This window comes from Mobula birostris, chromosome X (assembly GCF_030028105.1).
Source record: "Mobula birostris isolate sMobBir1 chromosome X, sMobBir1.hap1, whole genome shotgun sequence".
In the NCBI taxonomy this organism is placed as follows: Eukaryota; Metazoa; Chordata; class Chondrichthyes; order Myliobatiformes; family Myliobatidae; genus Mobula; species Mobula birostris.
Genome location: NC_092402.1, coordinates 49,300,551 through 49,318,421, shown reverse-complemented (window position 1 = coordinate 49,318,421; position 17,871 = coordinate 49,300,551). Strand labels below are relative to the sequence as shown.

Genomic DNA, 17,871 nt, shown 5'->3' with positions numbered 1-17,871 from the left:
ATCATGCATTATAGCTGAAAAGCTCACCACAAGTTGATAAAGATTTTTAGTTCTAAGCCATGTTTATTCACTATTAATGCAAATAACAAAAACAGCAACATGTCAAAATAATGATTATCACCACCCAAGAGATCAATAAAAAAACACCGTGCCAAAATGGGAGCTGAGCCCCAAAACTCACTTTTGGGGAAAAAATAAAGGTTATCAGTTAAAAGAGGAGATATACTGTAGATTTGACAGGGGTACACCATTGATCACATACCCAAATCACTACAATGACTACATGGCAACAGCACTGACTGTAAAACACATTGGGACATGCCCAAAGGGATGTAGAAGTGCTTTGGAAATGCAAATCTGTTTCTCTTTTCTCACAGGGGTGAATTTCCACTCCTTCAACTGCTGTAACAAATTGCTTTTCAAAAAGGTGTTTGTGCCAATACATTTAATCGCATTATTCATTGCCTTGTCTTTAAGCTTCCGGCAACGTGACCATCTTTGCTCTTCCGAGGGACCTTGCAAATAACCTAACTGCGATTTTGACTGAACCATTCCTTCAGTGTGAAAAACTGTACGTGTCACTCAGTTGTTTCAGGAAGGTGAGAGAGGGAAATTAGACAATTTCACATCAATCCACTGTTTTGGAAGTTACTGGAGTCCCCAGTCATTTATGGAATGACTGACTGAACACCACACCATTCAGATTTGACAATGCGCTAAAAGTTATATTTTGAAGAGGTCACTCAACAAACAGGAGAATGTCTGTGAATGCTTCAAGGACTTCTAGGCAGCCCTTGGTAGTACCCCACAGAAAACCTTGTCACGCAAAGTTAAAGCTGTCAGCATTTAAGATGAGCAGTTGAATAACCTAGGCATGGGAGACTAGAGGCCAAATGCTAGAAGATGGGATTAATGTTGTAAGTATAGGTGCCCACTGATCAGTATGGACAAGATGGGCTGAATGGCCTTTTTCTGTGACTATGGAATTGAAGATGATGTTGACCTAACCAAGAAATAGACTGGGCAGCTGCCAGTCAAATTCCTTGATTTAGGATGGAAACTTCAGAAAGGTAGGAGACAGTAGATGAAGCATATTCTGCCTGGAGGTCAGTCACCAGCGGCATTCTGCAGGGATCTGTTCTGGGGCCCCAGCTCTTTGCAATTTTTATAAATAATTTTGATGAATAACTGGAGAGGTGGGTAGTAAGTTTGCAGATGACACAAAGGTTGATGCAGTTCTGGATAATATAGAAGGCTGTTGTGGATTGCAACAGGACACTGACAGGATGCAGAACTAGGATAAGAGAAGTGGCAGATGGAGTTCAATCTGGAAAAGTGTGAAGTGATTCACTTTGGAAGGTCAAACTTGAAGGCAGAATACAGAGTTAATGACAGGATTCTTAGCAGTGTGGAGGAATAGAGGGATCTTGGTGTCCACATCCATAGATCCATCAAAGTTGCTGCACAAGTTGATAGGGTTGTTAAAAAGGTATATGGTGTGTTGGCCTTCATTAGTGTGGGGTTGAGTTCAAGAGCAGTGAGGTAATGTTTCAGCTCTATAAAACTCTGGTTAGACCACACTTGGAGCATTCTGTTCAATTCCAGTCACCTCATTATAGAAAGGATGTGAAGCTTTAGACAGGGTGCAGAGATGGTTTACAAGGATACTGTGTGGATGATAAGCTGAGTGAGCGAGAGCTTTTATCTTTGAAGTGAAGAAGGATGAGAGGCAATTTAATAGAGGAATACAAGGTGGTAAGAGACATAGATAGTGGACAGCTAGCATGTTTTTTCAAGGGTGACAATGGCTAACATGAGAAGGCATACTTTTAAGGTGACTGAAGGAAAATATAGGGGGAGGGGCTTGCATGGAACGTGCTGCTAGCGGTGGTGGTAGAGGCAGATACATTAGGGACATTGTAGGGAACCTTAGATATAGTCACATGAATGACAGAAAAATGGAGGGTTATCGGGGAGGGAAGGGTTAGATTGACCTTGGAGTAGGTTAAAAGGTCGGCATAACATCAAAGTGCATTTATTGTGCTGTATTGTTCTATGTTCTACTGTATGTTCAACAACCATCAGTGACTCCTGCAGTGGTCAAAATAGAGGTTACTTATTTAGAGATACAATGCGGAATAGGGAATAGGCCCTTCTGGCCCTTTGAGCCGCGATGCCAGCAACCCACCAATTCAACCCTAGACTAATCACAGTACAATTCACAATGATTAATTGTGAATACTAACTGGTACATCTTTGGACTGTGGGAGGAAACCAGAGCACCCGGGGGAAGCCAATGCATTCCATGGGGAAGATGTACAAGCTCCTTACAGAAGACATCGGGATTGAACTCTAATGCCCTGACCTGTAATAGAGTCACAGTAATCACTACCCTACTGTGGCACCAGCAGCCCAGTCAAAACTTTCCCAGGTTCTTCCACAACAAGGGTTCTGTACAAGTGAGAGACAGAAAGATGATCAAACCAGCAAGTTGCTGCACCAACTAAAGCCGCTGCTGTAGAGCTTCAAAGAGGTTTGATATCAATGGGTTTGCGCTCTCATAGTGGTGTTGAAGTTGTTGACTGTGGTCATCTGGCAATAAACTGAAGATTGATCTCCTGCTCTGGCACCAGCAGAGTTCTGGTCATTGGCTTCACAATGCTGCCCTCAACCTCCTGTCTCACTTCAAAGTGGGTCAGGATCTGAAAAGGAAATGGCACGTCATGTCAGGTACTTGTTCATTGAGAAAGAGGACTTTGTGCTCTTGATAGTAATTCTGGCTGTTGAAAGGTTAAACTGCAAAGACCAGCTGTTCCCCCCTAAGAGTGATGGCTAACCCTTTCAAACATCCACAGCAAGTGAGGATTCAATATGTATTTCCTCTGGATGAAGAAAGAGTCCAGAACAAATCTCTTCAACTTAAAATTGGAACCAGAGTCTTGGGGGGGGGGGGGGGGAATGTTGGGAAGCATTTCCTCACACAGAGGGAGGAATGGGTTTGCGCTCTCATAGTGGTGTTGGAAGTTGTTCGCTGTGGTCATCTGGCAATAAGTTGAAGATTGATCTCCTGGGAGGGAAAACTCTGGAACTTTCCCTCCCTAAAAGACGGACAGGTTTTCCTTAATTAAGGAAGGAGAATGGCGCAGAAGCAGAAGAGGGGGCTGAATGGTCTCTTCTGTCCCCGTGTAACCAGCTACGGGTCTGGAGTCACATATAAACCAGACAAGCCAAGAAGGACAGATCTGTTCATTACTAATTGCTCATTCCTCTCAAAATAAGAGCAGACCGGTAGATTTATGGTCACTGGTACGGATACCAACCTTTTGTTCCTGTTTTGTAATGATATTTTAAGAACTGTATTTAAATTCCCAGTTTCCAAAGTGGGGTTAGAACTTGCTTCTTCTGCCCCTTAACCATCACACCATCCAATTCTATCAGGCTTAGCAAAGTCTGAATTCACCACAGAATTCATCACAGGCAAAGCTTTCCCCACCATTGAGTACATTTCCATGGAACGCTGCCACAGGAAAGCAGCATCCATCATCAAGGACCCCCACCACCCAGGCCAGGCCCTCTTCTTGCTACTATCATGAAGGAGGAGGTACCAGAGCCTTGGGTCCCACACCACCAGGTTCAGAAACAGCTATTACCCCTTCGTCATCAGGCTTGTGAACTAATGTGAATAACTTCACTCACCACAACTCTGAACTGATTCTACAACCTGCAGACTCACTTTCAATGACTTTTTAAAACTCATGTTCTCGGTACTATTTTACATTTGCACAGATTGTCTTTTGCACATTGGTTGCTTGTCGGTCTTTGTTTGCTTATGTAAAGTTTTTGTAAAATTCTGTTGTATTTTTTTCCTCTGTGAATGCCTGTGAGAAAATGAACCCCAGGGTCATTTATGGTAACATATACACACTTTGATAATAAATTTACATTGAACTTTGAACTTTTGAGTTAAAATCCCCTAACTTACTCGCACTAGAGCCAGGTAGACCTCCAATTCTGCAATTCTTCTGCCAATACAGCTTCGCTTTCCAAAGCCAAAAGGGATGGAAGCATAAGGATGGAAACTTCTGTCCTTGTGAAGCCATCGTGTTGGCTGGAAACAGTCAGGGTTAGGGAAGATCTCTTTGTCTCGTGAGGTTGCATAGTGACACAGCGTGATCAGAGTCTGGACAGAATAACAGAGACCATTCAAAATCAGCAGGGCTTCATCAGAACAACAACTTGAGTCCCTATCTCACACCTACTGGTCACCAACAAAATTTGATACTCAGAGAAAACATGGGTGACAGATAGTTCAAAGAGAGATGCAAGAGACTGCAGGTGCTGGAATCTGGAGCAAAGGTTGCTGCTCAATGTGGAAATCATTTTCCTCATTCACTATTTTATATATTTTTCTACATACATATGCAATAGAACACACAAAGGGATTTGATATGGTAAGAACTACATTTAAATCTATTAAGTGGTCTCAGGGTAGATGCAAAGTTGGTGCCAAATGTGGGGCAAACCTCTCCAGGAGCCATCAATGTGAAAAAAAGGTCAGAAATAAATCCATTGGGGAATTCATGAGGAACTTCTTTCACTGAACAGTGGTAGGAAAGTGAGATTTGCTGAGAGTGGTGGAGGGAAACATCAGAGGTAGATCCAAAGCAAAAGTTGATAAACCCTCAAGGAGCAGGGAATCGAAGTATGGGGGTGATAGGTGGAGAAAGGTGGAGGGAAGTTTCTGTGAAGCAAATTGAAACACAGCAGAGGGACCAAATGGCCTGCTTCTGTGTAGTGAACAAGTGGGTGTGTCTGTCCCAAAAAGGAGATAGCGCGAATCTATACGAGACAGTGCGAATCTAAGCCAGTGAGGCAGCTCGCAAATCTATGCTAGAGAGAGGGAGAGTGCCAATCTATGTGAGACAGAGAGAGAGAACCTATGCAAGACAGAAAGCGAATCGACACGAGATGGGGAGCGAATCTATGCGAGAGAGAGAGTGTGAATCTGTGTGAGGAGAGCACGAATCTCTGCAAGACAGAGAGCTAATCTACGCATGAGAGAGAGAGCGAATCTACGCGCGACAGAGCGAGTCTACGCACGAGAGTGAGAGCGAATTGACGCTCGAGAGTGAGAGCGAACCTACACGCGAGTGTGAGAGAGAGCGAATCTATGCAAGAGAGAGAGAGAGAGAGAGAGAGAGAGAGTGATCTTTCGCGCGAGAGAGTGAGAGCGAATCTACGTGTGTGAGAGAGGGAGCGAATGTACGCTCGAGAGAGAGCTAATGTATGCACGAGAGAAAGAGAACCTACGCGTGTGAGGGAGAGAGATCGAACATACGGGAGAGTGAAAGCAATCTTACGCGTGAGAGAGAGAGTGAATCTACGCGAGAGTGAGAGAGAGCGATCCTACTCGCAAGAGAGAGGGAGCGATCCCACGCGCGCGCGCGAGAGAGAGCGAGTCTACGTGCGAGAGAGAGAGTGAGAAAGTCAATCTACGCGCAAGAGGGAGCGAGCAACTCTACGCAAGAGAGAGAGAGAGAGAGAGAGAGAGAGAGAGAGAGAGCAAACCTACCCGTGAGTGTGAGATAACGCGAACCTTCGCGCGAGAGTGAGAGAGTGAACCTACGCGCGTGTGAGAGAGAGAGCGAACCTACATGCGAGACTGAGAGACAGTGAACCTACGTGTGACAGAGAGAGAGCGAGCGGGAACATACGCGCGAGAGAGAAAGAGTGAACCTACGCGGGAGACAGAGAGGGAATCTATGTGTAAGATGGAGCGAGCGACTCTAGGCACGAGAGAGAGAGCAAATCCACGTGCGAGAGAGAGAGAGAGCGAATCTACGCGGGAGAGAGATCTACATGGGGGAGAGAGAGCGCGAATCTACGCAGGAGAGAATGAATGCACGAATCTACGCGTGAGAGAGAAGCAAATCTACACGCGAGAGAAAAAAGCAAGCAAATCTACGAGTGAGAGAGCAAATCTTTGCGTGATAAAGACAGAGCGAACTTACGTGCGAGAGAGAGAGCGAATCTACGAGTGAGAGAGAGATAGAGGGAATGTACATGCAAAAGCAAATCCACACGGGAGAGGAAGGGAGCGAATCTACGTGAGCGAGAAAGGGATTGAACCTATGCGTGACAGTGAGAGAGAGCAAACCTACACGCGAGAGTGAGAGAGAGGGAATGTACGCGAGAGAGTGAGAGGGCGAATCTACGCGCGCGGGAGAGACAGAGGGAATTACGTGCGAGTGAGAGAGAGGGAATCTACACACGAGAGGCAGCGAGCGACTCTGCGAGAGACTGAGAGAGAGCGAATCTACGTGGAAAAGTGAAGGGCGAACCTATGCTAGAGAGAGAGGGAGCGAATCTGTGCGTGAGAGAGAGAGAGAGCCAACCTGCGCGCAAGAGTGAGAGACAGCGAACCTATGCGCGCGAGAGAGAGAGAGCGCGCGAGCGGGAATCTACGCGCTACAGAGAAAGAGTGAACCTATGCGTGAGACAGAGAAGGAATCTACGCGCAAGATGGAGCGAACGACTCTAGGCACGAGAGAGAGAGAGCGAATCCACGCGCGAGAGAGCGAATCTACGCGGGAGAGAGAGAGCGCGCAAATCTACGTGGGGGAGAGAGAGCGCGAATCTACGCGGGAGAGAGAGAGTGAATCTATGCACGCGAGAGAGAGTTAATCTACACGAGAGAGAGAGAGAGAGAGAGAGAATCTACGCGGGAGAAGGCGGGAGCGAACCTGCGTGTGAGAGTGACAGACAGCAGACATCCGCGCGCGAGAGAGAGAGCAATCCTGCGCGCAACATAGAGATAGCGAATCTGCACGGGCGAGGGGGTGAGAGAGCGAATCTACGCGCGAGAGTGAGAGAGAGAGAGAGCGAATCTACGCGCGAGAGTGAGACAGAGCGAATCTACGCGCGCGCGGGAGAGAGAGAATCTACGCGCGAATCTACGAGTGAGAGAGACACGGGGGAATCTACACGCGCGAGAGAGACAGGGAATCTACGCGGGAGAGTGTGAGAGAGCGAACCTACGTGCGAGTGAGAGAAAGGGAATCTACGCGTGAGAGAGCGAATATACGCGGGAGAGTGAGAGAGAGAACCTACGCGCGCGAGAGACAGAGAGCGAATGAATCTACGCGCGCACGAGAGAGCGAATCTACCTGCGAGTGTGAGAGAGAGAGCGAATCTAAGCGCGCGAGAGAGCGAACCCACACGTGTGTGAGAGAGAGTGAACCTACACATGAGAGAGACAGAGAGAGAGCGAATCTGCACGGGAGATGACGTGAGAAAGCGAATCTGCGCGCGAGAGGGGGCGAGCGCAAATCTAATCGAGAAAGACAGCGAATCTACGCGACAGGCAGAGCGAAACTCAGAGAATCAGAGAGGCGCAGAGAGAGCGCGACTTCGAGGGAGTCGGAAAAAGCGTAAATGTCAGGGAGGCAGAGCGAGCGCGGCTGCGAGGGTGTCAGAGGGTGCGCGGGTCAGAGCGAGGCAGACAGAGCGCGACTCCGAGGGAATTAGAGAATTAGAGAGAGCGCGACTCCGAGAGGATCGGAGGGAGCGCGAGTGCGGGGAGGGGAGGGGGTCCGAGGGAGCGCGAGACCGAGGGAATCGGAAGAGAGCGCGAGCCCGAGTGTTTCGGAGAGGACGCGAGCCCGATGGAGTCGGAGCGGGCGCGAGTCCGAGGGAAACGTAAGGAGACGAGTCCGAGGGAAACGGACGGAGCCCGATTCAGAGAGAGTCGGGGAGCGCACGAATCAGAGGGTGTCATAGAGAGCGCGAGTTCGAGGAAGTCATAGAGAGCGCGAGTCCGATGGAAACGGAGAGAGCGCGAGTCCGCTGGAAACGGAGAGAGCGCGAGTCCGATGGAAACGGTGACAGCGCGAGTCCGAGGCAAACAGAGAGAGCGCGAGTCCGAGGGAAACGGAGAGAGCGCGAGCCCGTGGGAAACGGAGAGAGCGCGAGTCAGGGGGCGTCGGGGAGCGCACGGGTCTGAGCAGATACGAGGGAGCACGGGTCTGAGGCGATCAGAGGGAGCGCGGGTCTGAGGCGATCAGGCCGAGCGCGGGTCTGAGGCGATCAGGGCGAGCGCGGTTCTGAGGCGATCAGAGGGAGCACGGGTCTGAGGCGATCAGAGGGAGCGCGGGTCTGAGGCGATCAGAGGGAGCGCGGGTCTGAGGCGATCAGGCCGAGCGCGGGTCTGAGGCGATCAGGGCGAGCGCGGTTCTGAGGCGATGAGGGCGAGCTCGATTCTGAGGCGATCAGAGGGAGCGCGGTTCTGAGGCGATGAGGGCGAGCGCGGTTCTGAGGCGATCAGGGTGAGCGCGGTTCTGAGGCGATCAGGGCGAGCGCGGTTAGAAATCACAGTAAAAAAACTACAGCATAGAAACAGGCCTTTTGGCCCTTCTTGGTTGTGCCGAACCATTTTCTGCCTAGTCCCACTGACCTGCACACGGACCATATCCCTCCATGCACTTCCCATCCATGTATCTGTCCAATTTATTCTTAAATGTTAAAAAAGAACCCGCATTTACCACCTCGTCTGGCATCTCATTCTATACTCCCACCACTCTATGTGTGAAGAACCCCCCACCCTAATGTTCCCTTTAGACTCCCCCCCCCACCCTTAACCCATGTCCTCTGCTTTTTTTCTGCCCTTGCCTCAGTGGAAAAAGCCTGCTTGCATTCACTCTACCTATACCCATCATTATTTTATATACCTCTATCAAATCTCCCCTCATTCTCCTCTGCTCCAGGAAATAAAGTCCTAAGCTATTCAACCTTTCTCTGTAACTGAGTTTCTCAAGTCCCGGTAACATCCTTGTAAACCTTCTCTGCATTCTTTCAAACTTATTTATATCCTTCCTGTAATTTGGTGACCAAAACTGAACACAATACTGCAGATTCGGCCTCACCAATGCCTTATGCAACCTCATCACAACATTCCAGCTCTTATACTCAATACTTTGATTAATAAAGGTCAATGTACCGAAAGCTCTCTTTACGACCCTATCTACCTGTGATGCCACTTTTAGGGAATTTTGTATCTGTATTCCCAGATCCCTCTGTTCTACTGCACTCCTCAGTGCCTTACCATTAACCCTGTATGTTCTACCTTGGTTTGTCCTTCCAACGTGCAATGCCTCACACTTGTCTGTATTAAACTGCATCTGCCATTTTTTAGCCCATTTTTCCAGCTGGTCCAAGTCCCTCTGCAGACTCTGAAAACCTCCCTCACTGTCTACCACACCTCCAATCTTTGTATCGTCAGCAAATTTGCTGATCCAATTTACCGCATTATCATCCAGATCATTGATATAGATGACAAATAACAGCGGACGCAGCACTGATTCCCGTGTCACACCACTAGTCACAGGCCTCCACTCAGAGAAGCAATTCGCTACCACCACTCTCTGGCTTCTACCATTGAACCAATGTCTAATCCAATTTACCACCTCTCCATGAATACCTAGCGACTGAATTTTCCTAACTAACCTCCCATGCGGGACCTTGTCAAAGGCCTTACTGAAGTCCATGTAGACAATATCCACTGCCTTCCCTTCATCCACTTTCCTGGTAACCTCCTCGAAAAATTCCAATAGATTGGTCAAACATGACCGACCACGCACAAAGCCATGTTGACTCTAATACGTCCCTGTCTATCCAAATGCTTGTAGATTCTGTCTCTTAGTACTCCCTCCAATAAGTTACCTTCTACCGACATTAAACTCACCGGCTTATAATTTCCCAGATTAATTTTCGATCCTTTTTTAAACAACGGAACAACATGAGCCACTCTCCAATCCTCCGGCACCTCACCTGTAGACAGCGACATTTTAAATATTTCTGCCAGGGCCCCTGCAATTTCAACACTAGTCTCCTTCAAGGTCCGAGGGAACACCCTGTCAGGTCCCGGGGATTTATCCACTTTAATTTTCCTGAAGACAGCAAGCACCTCCTCCTTTTCAATCTGTACAGTTTCCATGATCTCACTACTTGTTTCCCCTAATTCCATAGACTTCATGCCAGTTTCCTTAGTAAATACAGATGCAAAAAAACCTATTTAAAATCTCCTCCATTTCCTTTGGTTCCACACATAGCCGACCACTCTGATCTTCAAGAGGACAAATTTTATCCCTTACAATCCGTTTGCTCTTAATATACCTGTAAAAGCTCTTTGGATTATCCTTCAGATTGACTGCCAAGGCAACCTCATGTCTTCTTTTAGCCCTCCTGATTTCTTTCTTCAGTATTTTCTTGCACTTCTTATACTCCTCAAGCACTTTATTTCCTCCCTGTTTCCTATACATGTCATACAACTCACTCTTCTTCTTTATCAGAGTTGCAATATCCCTTGACAACCAAGGTTCCTTATTCCTATTCAATTTGCCTTTAATCCTGACAGGAACATACAAACTCTGCACTCTCAAAATTTCTCCTTTGAAGGCTTCCCACCTGCCAATCACATTTTTGCTGGAGAACAACCTGTCCCAATCCACGCTTTTTAGATCCTTTTTCATTTCTTCAAATTTGGCCTTCTTCCAGTTCAGAACCTCAACCCTAGGAGCCGATCTTTCCTTATCCATAATCAAGTTGAAACTAATGGTGTTATGATCACTGGAAGCAAAGTGCTACTCTGCACAGACTTCTGTCACTTGTCCTAACTCATTTCCTAACAGGAGATCCAACATTGCATCCCCTCTGGTTGGTCCCTCTATATATTGATTTAGAAAACTTTCCTGAACACATTTTACAGACTCTAAACCATCTAGACCCCTAACAGTATGAGAGACCCAATCAACATATGGAAAATTAAAATCGCCTACCATCACAACTTTATGTTTCCTGCAGTTGCCTGCTATCTCTCTGCAGATTTGCTCTTCCAAGTCTCGTTGACTGTTGGGTGGTCTGCAATACAATCCCACTAATGTGGCTAGACCTTTCCTGTTTCTCAGCTCCACCCATAAGGCGAGCGCGGTTCTGAGGCAATCAGGGCGAGCGCGGTTCTGAGGCAATCAGGGCGAGCGCGGTTCTGAGGCGATCAGCGGGAGCGCGGTTCTGAGGCGATGAGAGGGAGCACAGTTCTGAGGCGATCAGGGCGAGCGCAGTTCTGAGGCGATGAGAGGGAGCGCGGTTCTGATGCGATGAGAGCGAGCGTGGTTCTGAGGCGATCAGAGGGAGCGCGGTTCTGAGGCAATCAGTGGGAGCGCGGTTCTGAGGCGATCAGGGCGAGCGCGGTCCTGAGGCGATCAGGGCAAGCGCATTCTGAGGCGATCAGGGCGAACGCGGTTAGAAACCATAGAAAAAACTACAGCACAGAAACAGGCCTTTTGGCCATTCTCTAAACATCTAGACCCCTAACAGTATGGGAGTCCGAATCAATATATGGAAAATTAATATCCCCTACCATCACAACTTTGTTTCCTGCAGTTCCCTGCGATCTCTCTGCAGATTTGCTCTTCCAATTCTCGTTGACTATTGGGTGGACTGTAATACAATCCCTCTAATGTGGCCATACCTTTCCTGTTTCTCAGTTCCATCCATAAGGCGATGGCGGGTCTGAGGCGATCGCGTTTCTGAGGCTATGAGAGAGCGCGTTTCTGAGGCGATCAGGGCGAGCGCGGTTGTGAGGCGATCAGCGAGAGCGCGGTTCTGAGGCGATCAGGGCGAGCGCGGTTCTGAGGCGATCAGAGGGAGCGCGGTTTTGAGGCGATCAGGCCGAGCGCGTTTCTGAGGCGATGACAGGGAGCGCGGTTCTGAGGCGATGAGAGAGCGCGCGCTTCTGAGGCGAGCAGGGCGAGCACGGTTCTGAGGCGATCAGGGCGAGCGCGTTTCTGAGGAGAGCAGGGCGAGCGCGGTTCTGAGGAGAGCAGGGCGAGTGCGGTTCTGAGGCGATCAGAGGGAGCGCGGTTCTGAGGCGATCAGGGCGAGCGCGGTTCTGAGGCGATCTGGGCGAGCGCGGCTCTGAGGCGATGACAGGGAGCGCGGTTCTGAGGCGATCTGGGCGAGCGCGGTTAGAAACCACAGAAAAAACTACAGCATAGAAACAGGCCTTTTGGCCCTTCTTGGCTGTGCCGAACCACTTTCTGCCTAGTCCCACTGACCTGCACACGAACCATATCCCTCCATGCACTTCCCATCCATGTATCTGTCCAATTTATTCTTAAATGTTAAAAAAGAACCCGCATTTACAACCTCGTCTGGCATCTCATTCTATACTCCCACCAATCTATGTGTGAAGAAGCCCCCACTAATGTTCCCTTTAAACCTTTCCCCCCTCACCCTAAACCCATGTCCTCTGCTTTTTTTCTGCCCTTGCCTCACTGGAAAAAGCCTGCTTGCATTCACTCCATCTATACCCATCATTATTTTATATACCTCTATCAAATCTCCCCTCATTCTTCTACGCTCCAGGAATAAAGCCCTAACCCATTCAACCTTTCTCTGTAACTGAGTTTCTCAAGTCCCGGTAACATCCTTGTAAACCTTCTCTGCATTCTTTCAAACTTATTTATATCCTTCCTGTAATTTGGTGACCAAAACTGAACACAATACTCCAGATTCGGATCACCAATGCCTTATGCAACATCATTCCAGCTCTTATACTCAATACTTTGATGTATAAAGGCCAATGCACCAAAAGGTCTCTTTACGACCCTATCTACCTGTGACGCCACTTTTAGGGAATTTTGTATCTGTATTCCCAGATCCCTCTGTTCTACTGCACTCCTCAGTGCCTTACCATTAACCCTGTATGTTCTACCTTGGTTTGTCCTTCCAACGTGCAATACCTCAAACTTGTCTGTATTAAACTGCATCTGCCATTTTTCAGCCCATTTTTCCAGCTGGTCCAAGTCCCTCTGCAGACTCTGAAAACCTCCCTCACTGTCTACTACACCTCCAATCTTCGTATCATCAGCAAATTTGCTGATCCGATTTACCAGATTATCATCCAGATCATTGATATAGATGACAAATAACAGCGGACGCAGCACTGATTCCCGTGTCACACCACTAGTCACAGATCTTCAAGAGGACAAATTTTATCCCTTACAATCCGTTTGCTTTTAATATACCTGTAAAAGCTCTTTGGATTATCCTTCAGATTGACTGCCAAGGCAACCTCATGTCTTCTTTTAGCCTTCCTGATTTCTTTCTTAAGTATTTTCTTGCACTTCTTATACTCCTCAAGCACTTTATTTCCTCCCTGTTTCCTATACATGTCATACAAATCCCTCTTCTTCTTTATCAGAGTTGCAATATCCCTTGAGAACCAAGGCTCCTTATTCCTATTCACTTTGCCTTTAATCCTGACAGGAACATACAAACTCTGCACTCTCAAAATTTCTCCCTTGAAGGCTTCCCACCTGCCAATCACATTTTTGCCGTAGAACAACCTGTCCCAATCCACGATTTTTAGATCCTTTTTCATTTCTTCAAATTTGGCCTTCTTCCAGTTCAGAACCTCAACCCTAGGAGCCGATCTTTCCTTATCCATAATCAAGTTGAAGCTAATGGTTTTATGATCACTGGAACCAAAGTGCTCCCCTACACAGACTTACGTCACTTGTCCTAACTCATTTCCTAACAGAAGATCCAATATTTCATCCCCTCTAGTTGGTCCCTCTATATATTGATATAGATAACTTTCCTGAACATATTTTACAACTCTAAACATCTAGACCCCTAACAGTATGGGAGTCCGAATCAATATATGGAAAATTAATATCCCCTACCATCACAACTTTGTTTCCTGCAGTTCCCTGCGATCTCTCGGCAGATTTGCTCTTCCAATTCTCGTTGACTATTGGGTGGACTGTAATACAATCCCTCTAATGTGGCTATACCTTTCCTGTTTCTCAGTTCCACCCATAAGGCGATGGCGGGTCTGAGGCGATCGCGTTTCTGAGGCGATCAGGGCGAGCGCGGCTCTGAGGCGATGACAGGGAGCGCGGTTCTGAGGCGATCAGCGCGAGCGCGGTTCTGAGGCGATCAGGGCGAGCGCGGTTCCGAGGCGATCAGGGCGAGCGCGGTGCTGACGCGATCAGCGGGAGCGCGTTTCTGAGGCGAGCAGGGCGAGCGCAGTTCTGAGGCGATCAGGGCGAGCGCGGTTCTGAGGCGATCAGGCCGAGCGTGGTTCTGAGGCGATCAGCGGGAGCGCGTTTCTGAGGCGACCGGAGGTGTCGCGGTTCTGAGGCGATCAGAGGGAGCGCGGTTCTGAGGCGATCAGGGTGAGTGCGGTTCTGAGGCGATCAGGGCGAGCGCGGTTCTGAGGCAATCATGGGAAGCGCGTTTCTGAGGCGATCAGGGCGAGCGCAGTTCTGACGCGATTATTGCGAGCGCGGTTCTGAGGTGATCAGAGTGAGCGCGGGTCTGAGGCGATCAGAAGGAGCACGGGTCTGAGAGGATCAGGGCGAGCGCGGTTCTGAAGCGATCAGAGGGAGCGCGGTTCTGAGGTGCTCAGAGAGAGCGCGAGTCTGAGGCGATCAGAAGGAGCAGGGGTCTGAGAGGATGAGGGCGAGCGCGGTTCTGAAGCGATCAGTGGGAGCGCGGTTCTGAGGTGATCAGAGGAAGCGCGGTTCTGAGGCGATCAGGCCGAGCGTGTTTCTGAGGCGATGACAGGGAGCGCGGTTCTGACGCGATGAGAGAGCGCGCGTTTCTGAGGCGAGCAGGGCGAGCGCGCTTCTGAAGCGAGCAAAGGGAGCGCGGTTTTGAGGCAATCAGCGGGAGCGCGGTTCTAAGGCGATCAGGGCGAGCGCGTTTCTGAGGCGATCGAAGGGAGCGCGGTTCTGAGGCGATCAGGGCGAGCGCGGTTCTGAGGAGAGCAGGGCGATCGCGGTTCTGAGGCGATCAGGCGAGCGTGGTTCTGAGGCGATCAGCGGGAGCGCGTTTCTGAGGCGACCGGAGGTGTCGCGGTTCTGAGGCGATCAGAGGGAGCGCGGTTCTGAGGCGATCAGGGTGAGTGCGGTTCTGAGGCGATCAGGGCGAGCGCGGTTCTGAGGCGATCATGGGAAGCGCGTTTCTGAGGCGATCAGGGCGAGCGCGGTTCTGAGGCGATCAGAGGGAGCGCAGTTCTGACGCGATCATTGCGAGCGCGGTTCTGAGGTGATCAGAGTGAGCGCGGGTCTGAGGCGATCAGAAGGAGCACGGGTCTGAGAGGATCAGGGCGAGCGCGGTTCTGAAGCGATCAGAGGGAGCGCGGTTCTGAGGTGCTCAGAGAGAGCGCGGGTCTGAGGCGATCAGAAGGAGCAGGGGTCTGAGAGGATCAGGGCGAGCGCGGTTCTGAAGCGATCAGTGGGAGCGCGGTTCTGAGGTGATCAGAGGAAGCGCGGTTCTGAGGCGATCAGGCCGAGCGTGTTTCTGAGGCGATGACAGGGAGCGCGGTTCTGACGCGATGAGAGAGCGCGCGTTTCTGAGGCGAGCAGGGCGAGCGCGCTTCTGAAGCGAGCAAAGGGAGCGCGGTTCTGAGGCAATCAGGGCGAGCGGGGTTCTGAGGAGAGCAGGGCGATCGCGGTTCTGAGGAGAGCAGGGCGACCGCGGTTCTGAGGCGATCAGGCGAGCGTGGTTCTGAGGCGATCAGCGGGAGCGCGTTTCTGAGGCGACCGGAGGTGTCGCGGTTCTGAGGCGATCAGAGGGAGCGCGGTTCTGAGGCGATCAGGGTGAGTGCGGTTCTGAGGCGATCAGGGCGAGCGCGGTTCTGAGGCGATCAGGGCGAGCGCGGTTCTGAGGCGATCATGGGAAGCGCGGTTCTGAGGCCATCAGGGCGAGCGCGGTTCTGAGGAGAGCAGGGCGATCGCGGTTCTGAGGAGAGCAGGGCGATCGCGGTTCTGAAGCGATTAGAGGGAGCGCGGGTCTGAGCCGATCAGAAGGAGCACGGGTCTGAGAGGATCAGGGCGAGCGCGGTTCTGAAGCGATCAGAGGGAGCGTGGTTCTGAAGCGATCAGAGGGAGCGCGGTTCTGAGGCGATCAGGCCGAGCGCGTTTCTGAGGCGATGACAGGGAGCGCGGTTCTGACGCGATGAGAGAGCGCGCGTTTCTGAGGCGAGCAGGGCGAGCGCGGCTCTGAGGCGATCAGGGCGAGCGCGGTTCTGAGGCGATCAGGGCGTGCGCGGTTCTGAGGAGAGCAGGGCGAGCGCGGTTCTGAGGCGATTAGAGGGAGCGCGGTTCTGAGGCGATCAGGGCGAGCGCGGCTCTGAGGCGATGACAGCGAGCGCGGTTCTGAGGCGATGAGGGTGAGCGCGGTTCTGAGGCGATCAGGGCGAGCGCGGTTCTGAGGCGATCAGAGGGAGCGCGGTTCTGAGGCGATCAGGGTGGGCGCGGTTCTGAGGCGATCAGGGCGAGCGCGGTTCTGAGGCGATCAGAGCGAGCGCGGTTCTGAGGCGATCAGGGCGAGCGCGGTTAGAAACCACAGAAAAAACTACAGCATAGAAACAGGCCTTTTGGCCCTTCTTGGCTGTGCCGAACCATTTTCTGCCTAGTCCCACTGACCTGCACACGGACCATATCCCTCCATGCACTTCCCATCCATGTATCTGTCCAATTTATTCTTAAATGTTAAAAAAGAACCCGCATTTACCACCTCGTCTGGCATCTCATTCTATACGCCCACCACTCTCTGTGTGAAGAAGCCCCCGCTAATGTTCCCTTTAGACTCCCCCCCCCTCACCCTTAACCCATGTCCTCTGCTTTTTTTCTCCCCTTGCCTCATTGGAAAAAGCCTGCTAGCATTCACTCCATCTATACCCATCATTATTTTATATACCTCTATCAAATCTCCCCTCATTCTTCTACGCTCCAGGAATGAAGTCCTAACCCATTCAACCTTTCTCTATAACTGAGTTTCTCAAGTCCTGGCAACATCCTTGTAAACCTTCTCTGCATTCTTTCAAACTTATTTATATCCTTCCTGTAATTTGGTGACCAAAACTGAACACAATACTCCAGATTCGGCGTCACCAATGCCTTATGCAACCTCATCATAACATTCCAGCTCTTATACTCAATACTTTGATTAATAAAGGCCAATGTACCAAAAGCTCTCTTTACAACCCTATCTACCTGTGATGCCACTTTTAGGGAATTTTGTATCTGTATCCCCAGATCCCTCTGTTTTACTGCACTCCTCAGTGCCTTACCATTAACCCTGTATGTTCTACCTTGGTTTGTCCTTCCAACGTGCAATACCTCACACTTGGCAGTATTAAACTGCATCTGCCATTTTTTCAGCCCATTTTTCCAGTTGGTCCAAGTCCCTCTGCAGACTCTGAAAACCTCCCTCACTGTCTACTACACCTCCAATCTTTGTATCATCAGCACACTTGCTGATCCAATTTACCAGATTATCATCCAGATCATTGATATAGATGACAAATAACAGCGGACGCAGCACTGATTCCCGTGTCACACCACTAGTCACAGGCCTCCACTCGGAGAAGCAATTCACTACTACCACTCTTTGGCTTCTTCCATTGAGCCAATGTCTAATCCAATTTACCACCCCTCCATGTATACCTAGCGACTGAATTTTCCTAAGTAACCTCCCATGCGGGACCTTGTCAAAGACCTTACTGAGGTCCATGTAGACATGTCCACTGCCTTCCCTTCATCCACTTTCCTGGTAACCTCCTCGAAAAATTCCAATAGATTGGTCAAACATGACCTACCACGCACAAAGCCATGTTGATTCTTCGTAATAAGTCCCTGTCTATCCAAATGCTTGTAGATTCTGTCTCTTAGTACTCCCTCCAATAACTTACCTACTACTGACATTAAATTTACCGGCCTATAATTTCCCGGATTACTTTTCGATCCTTTTTGAAACAACGAAACAACGGAAAAACATGAGCCACTCTCCAATCCTCCGGCA

General features: G+C 49.8%; 1 protein-coding gene across 3 annotated transcripts in view; it reads right to left on the bottom strand.

Annotated features, from left to right (window-relative positions):
* Window positions 1-2,569: 2,569 nt before the first annotated feature.
* The window catches only part of cyp27b1 (cytochrome P450, family 27, subfamily B, polypeptide 1), a 92,142-nt gene continuing 76,840 nt past the window's right edge, over window positions 2,570-17,871 (bottom strand). For all 3 annotated transcript variants that reach the window (XM_072249835.1, XM_072249836.1, XM_072249833.1), the window contains 2 exons: window positions 3,983-4,180; window positions 2,570-2,702 (listed from right to left, as the gene is read on the bottom strand). In XM_072249835.1, coding sequence (XP_072105936.1) covers window positions 2,589-2,702; window positions 3,983-4,180 — 312 coding nt within the window. In that variant the 3' untranslated portion in view covers window positions 2,570-2,588. The remainder of the gene's footprint in view (window positions 2,703-3,982; window positions 4,181-17,871) is intronic.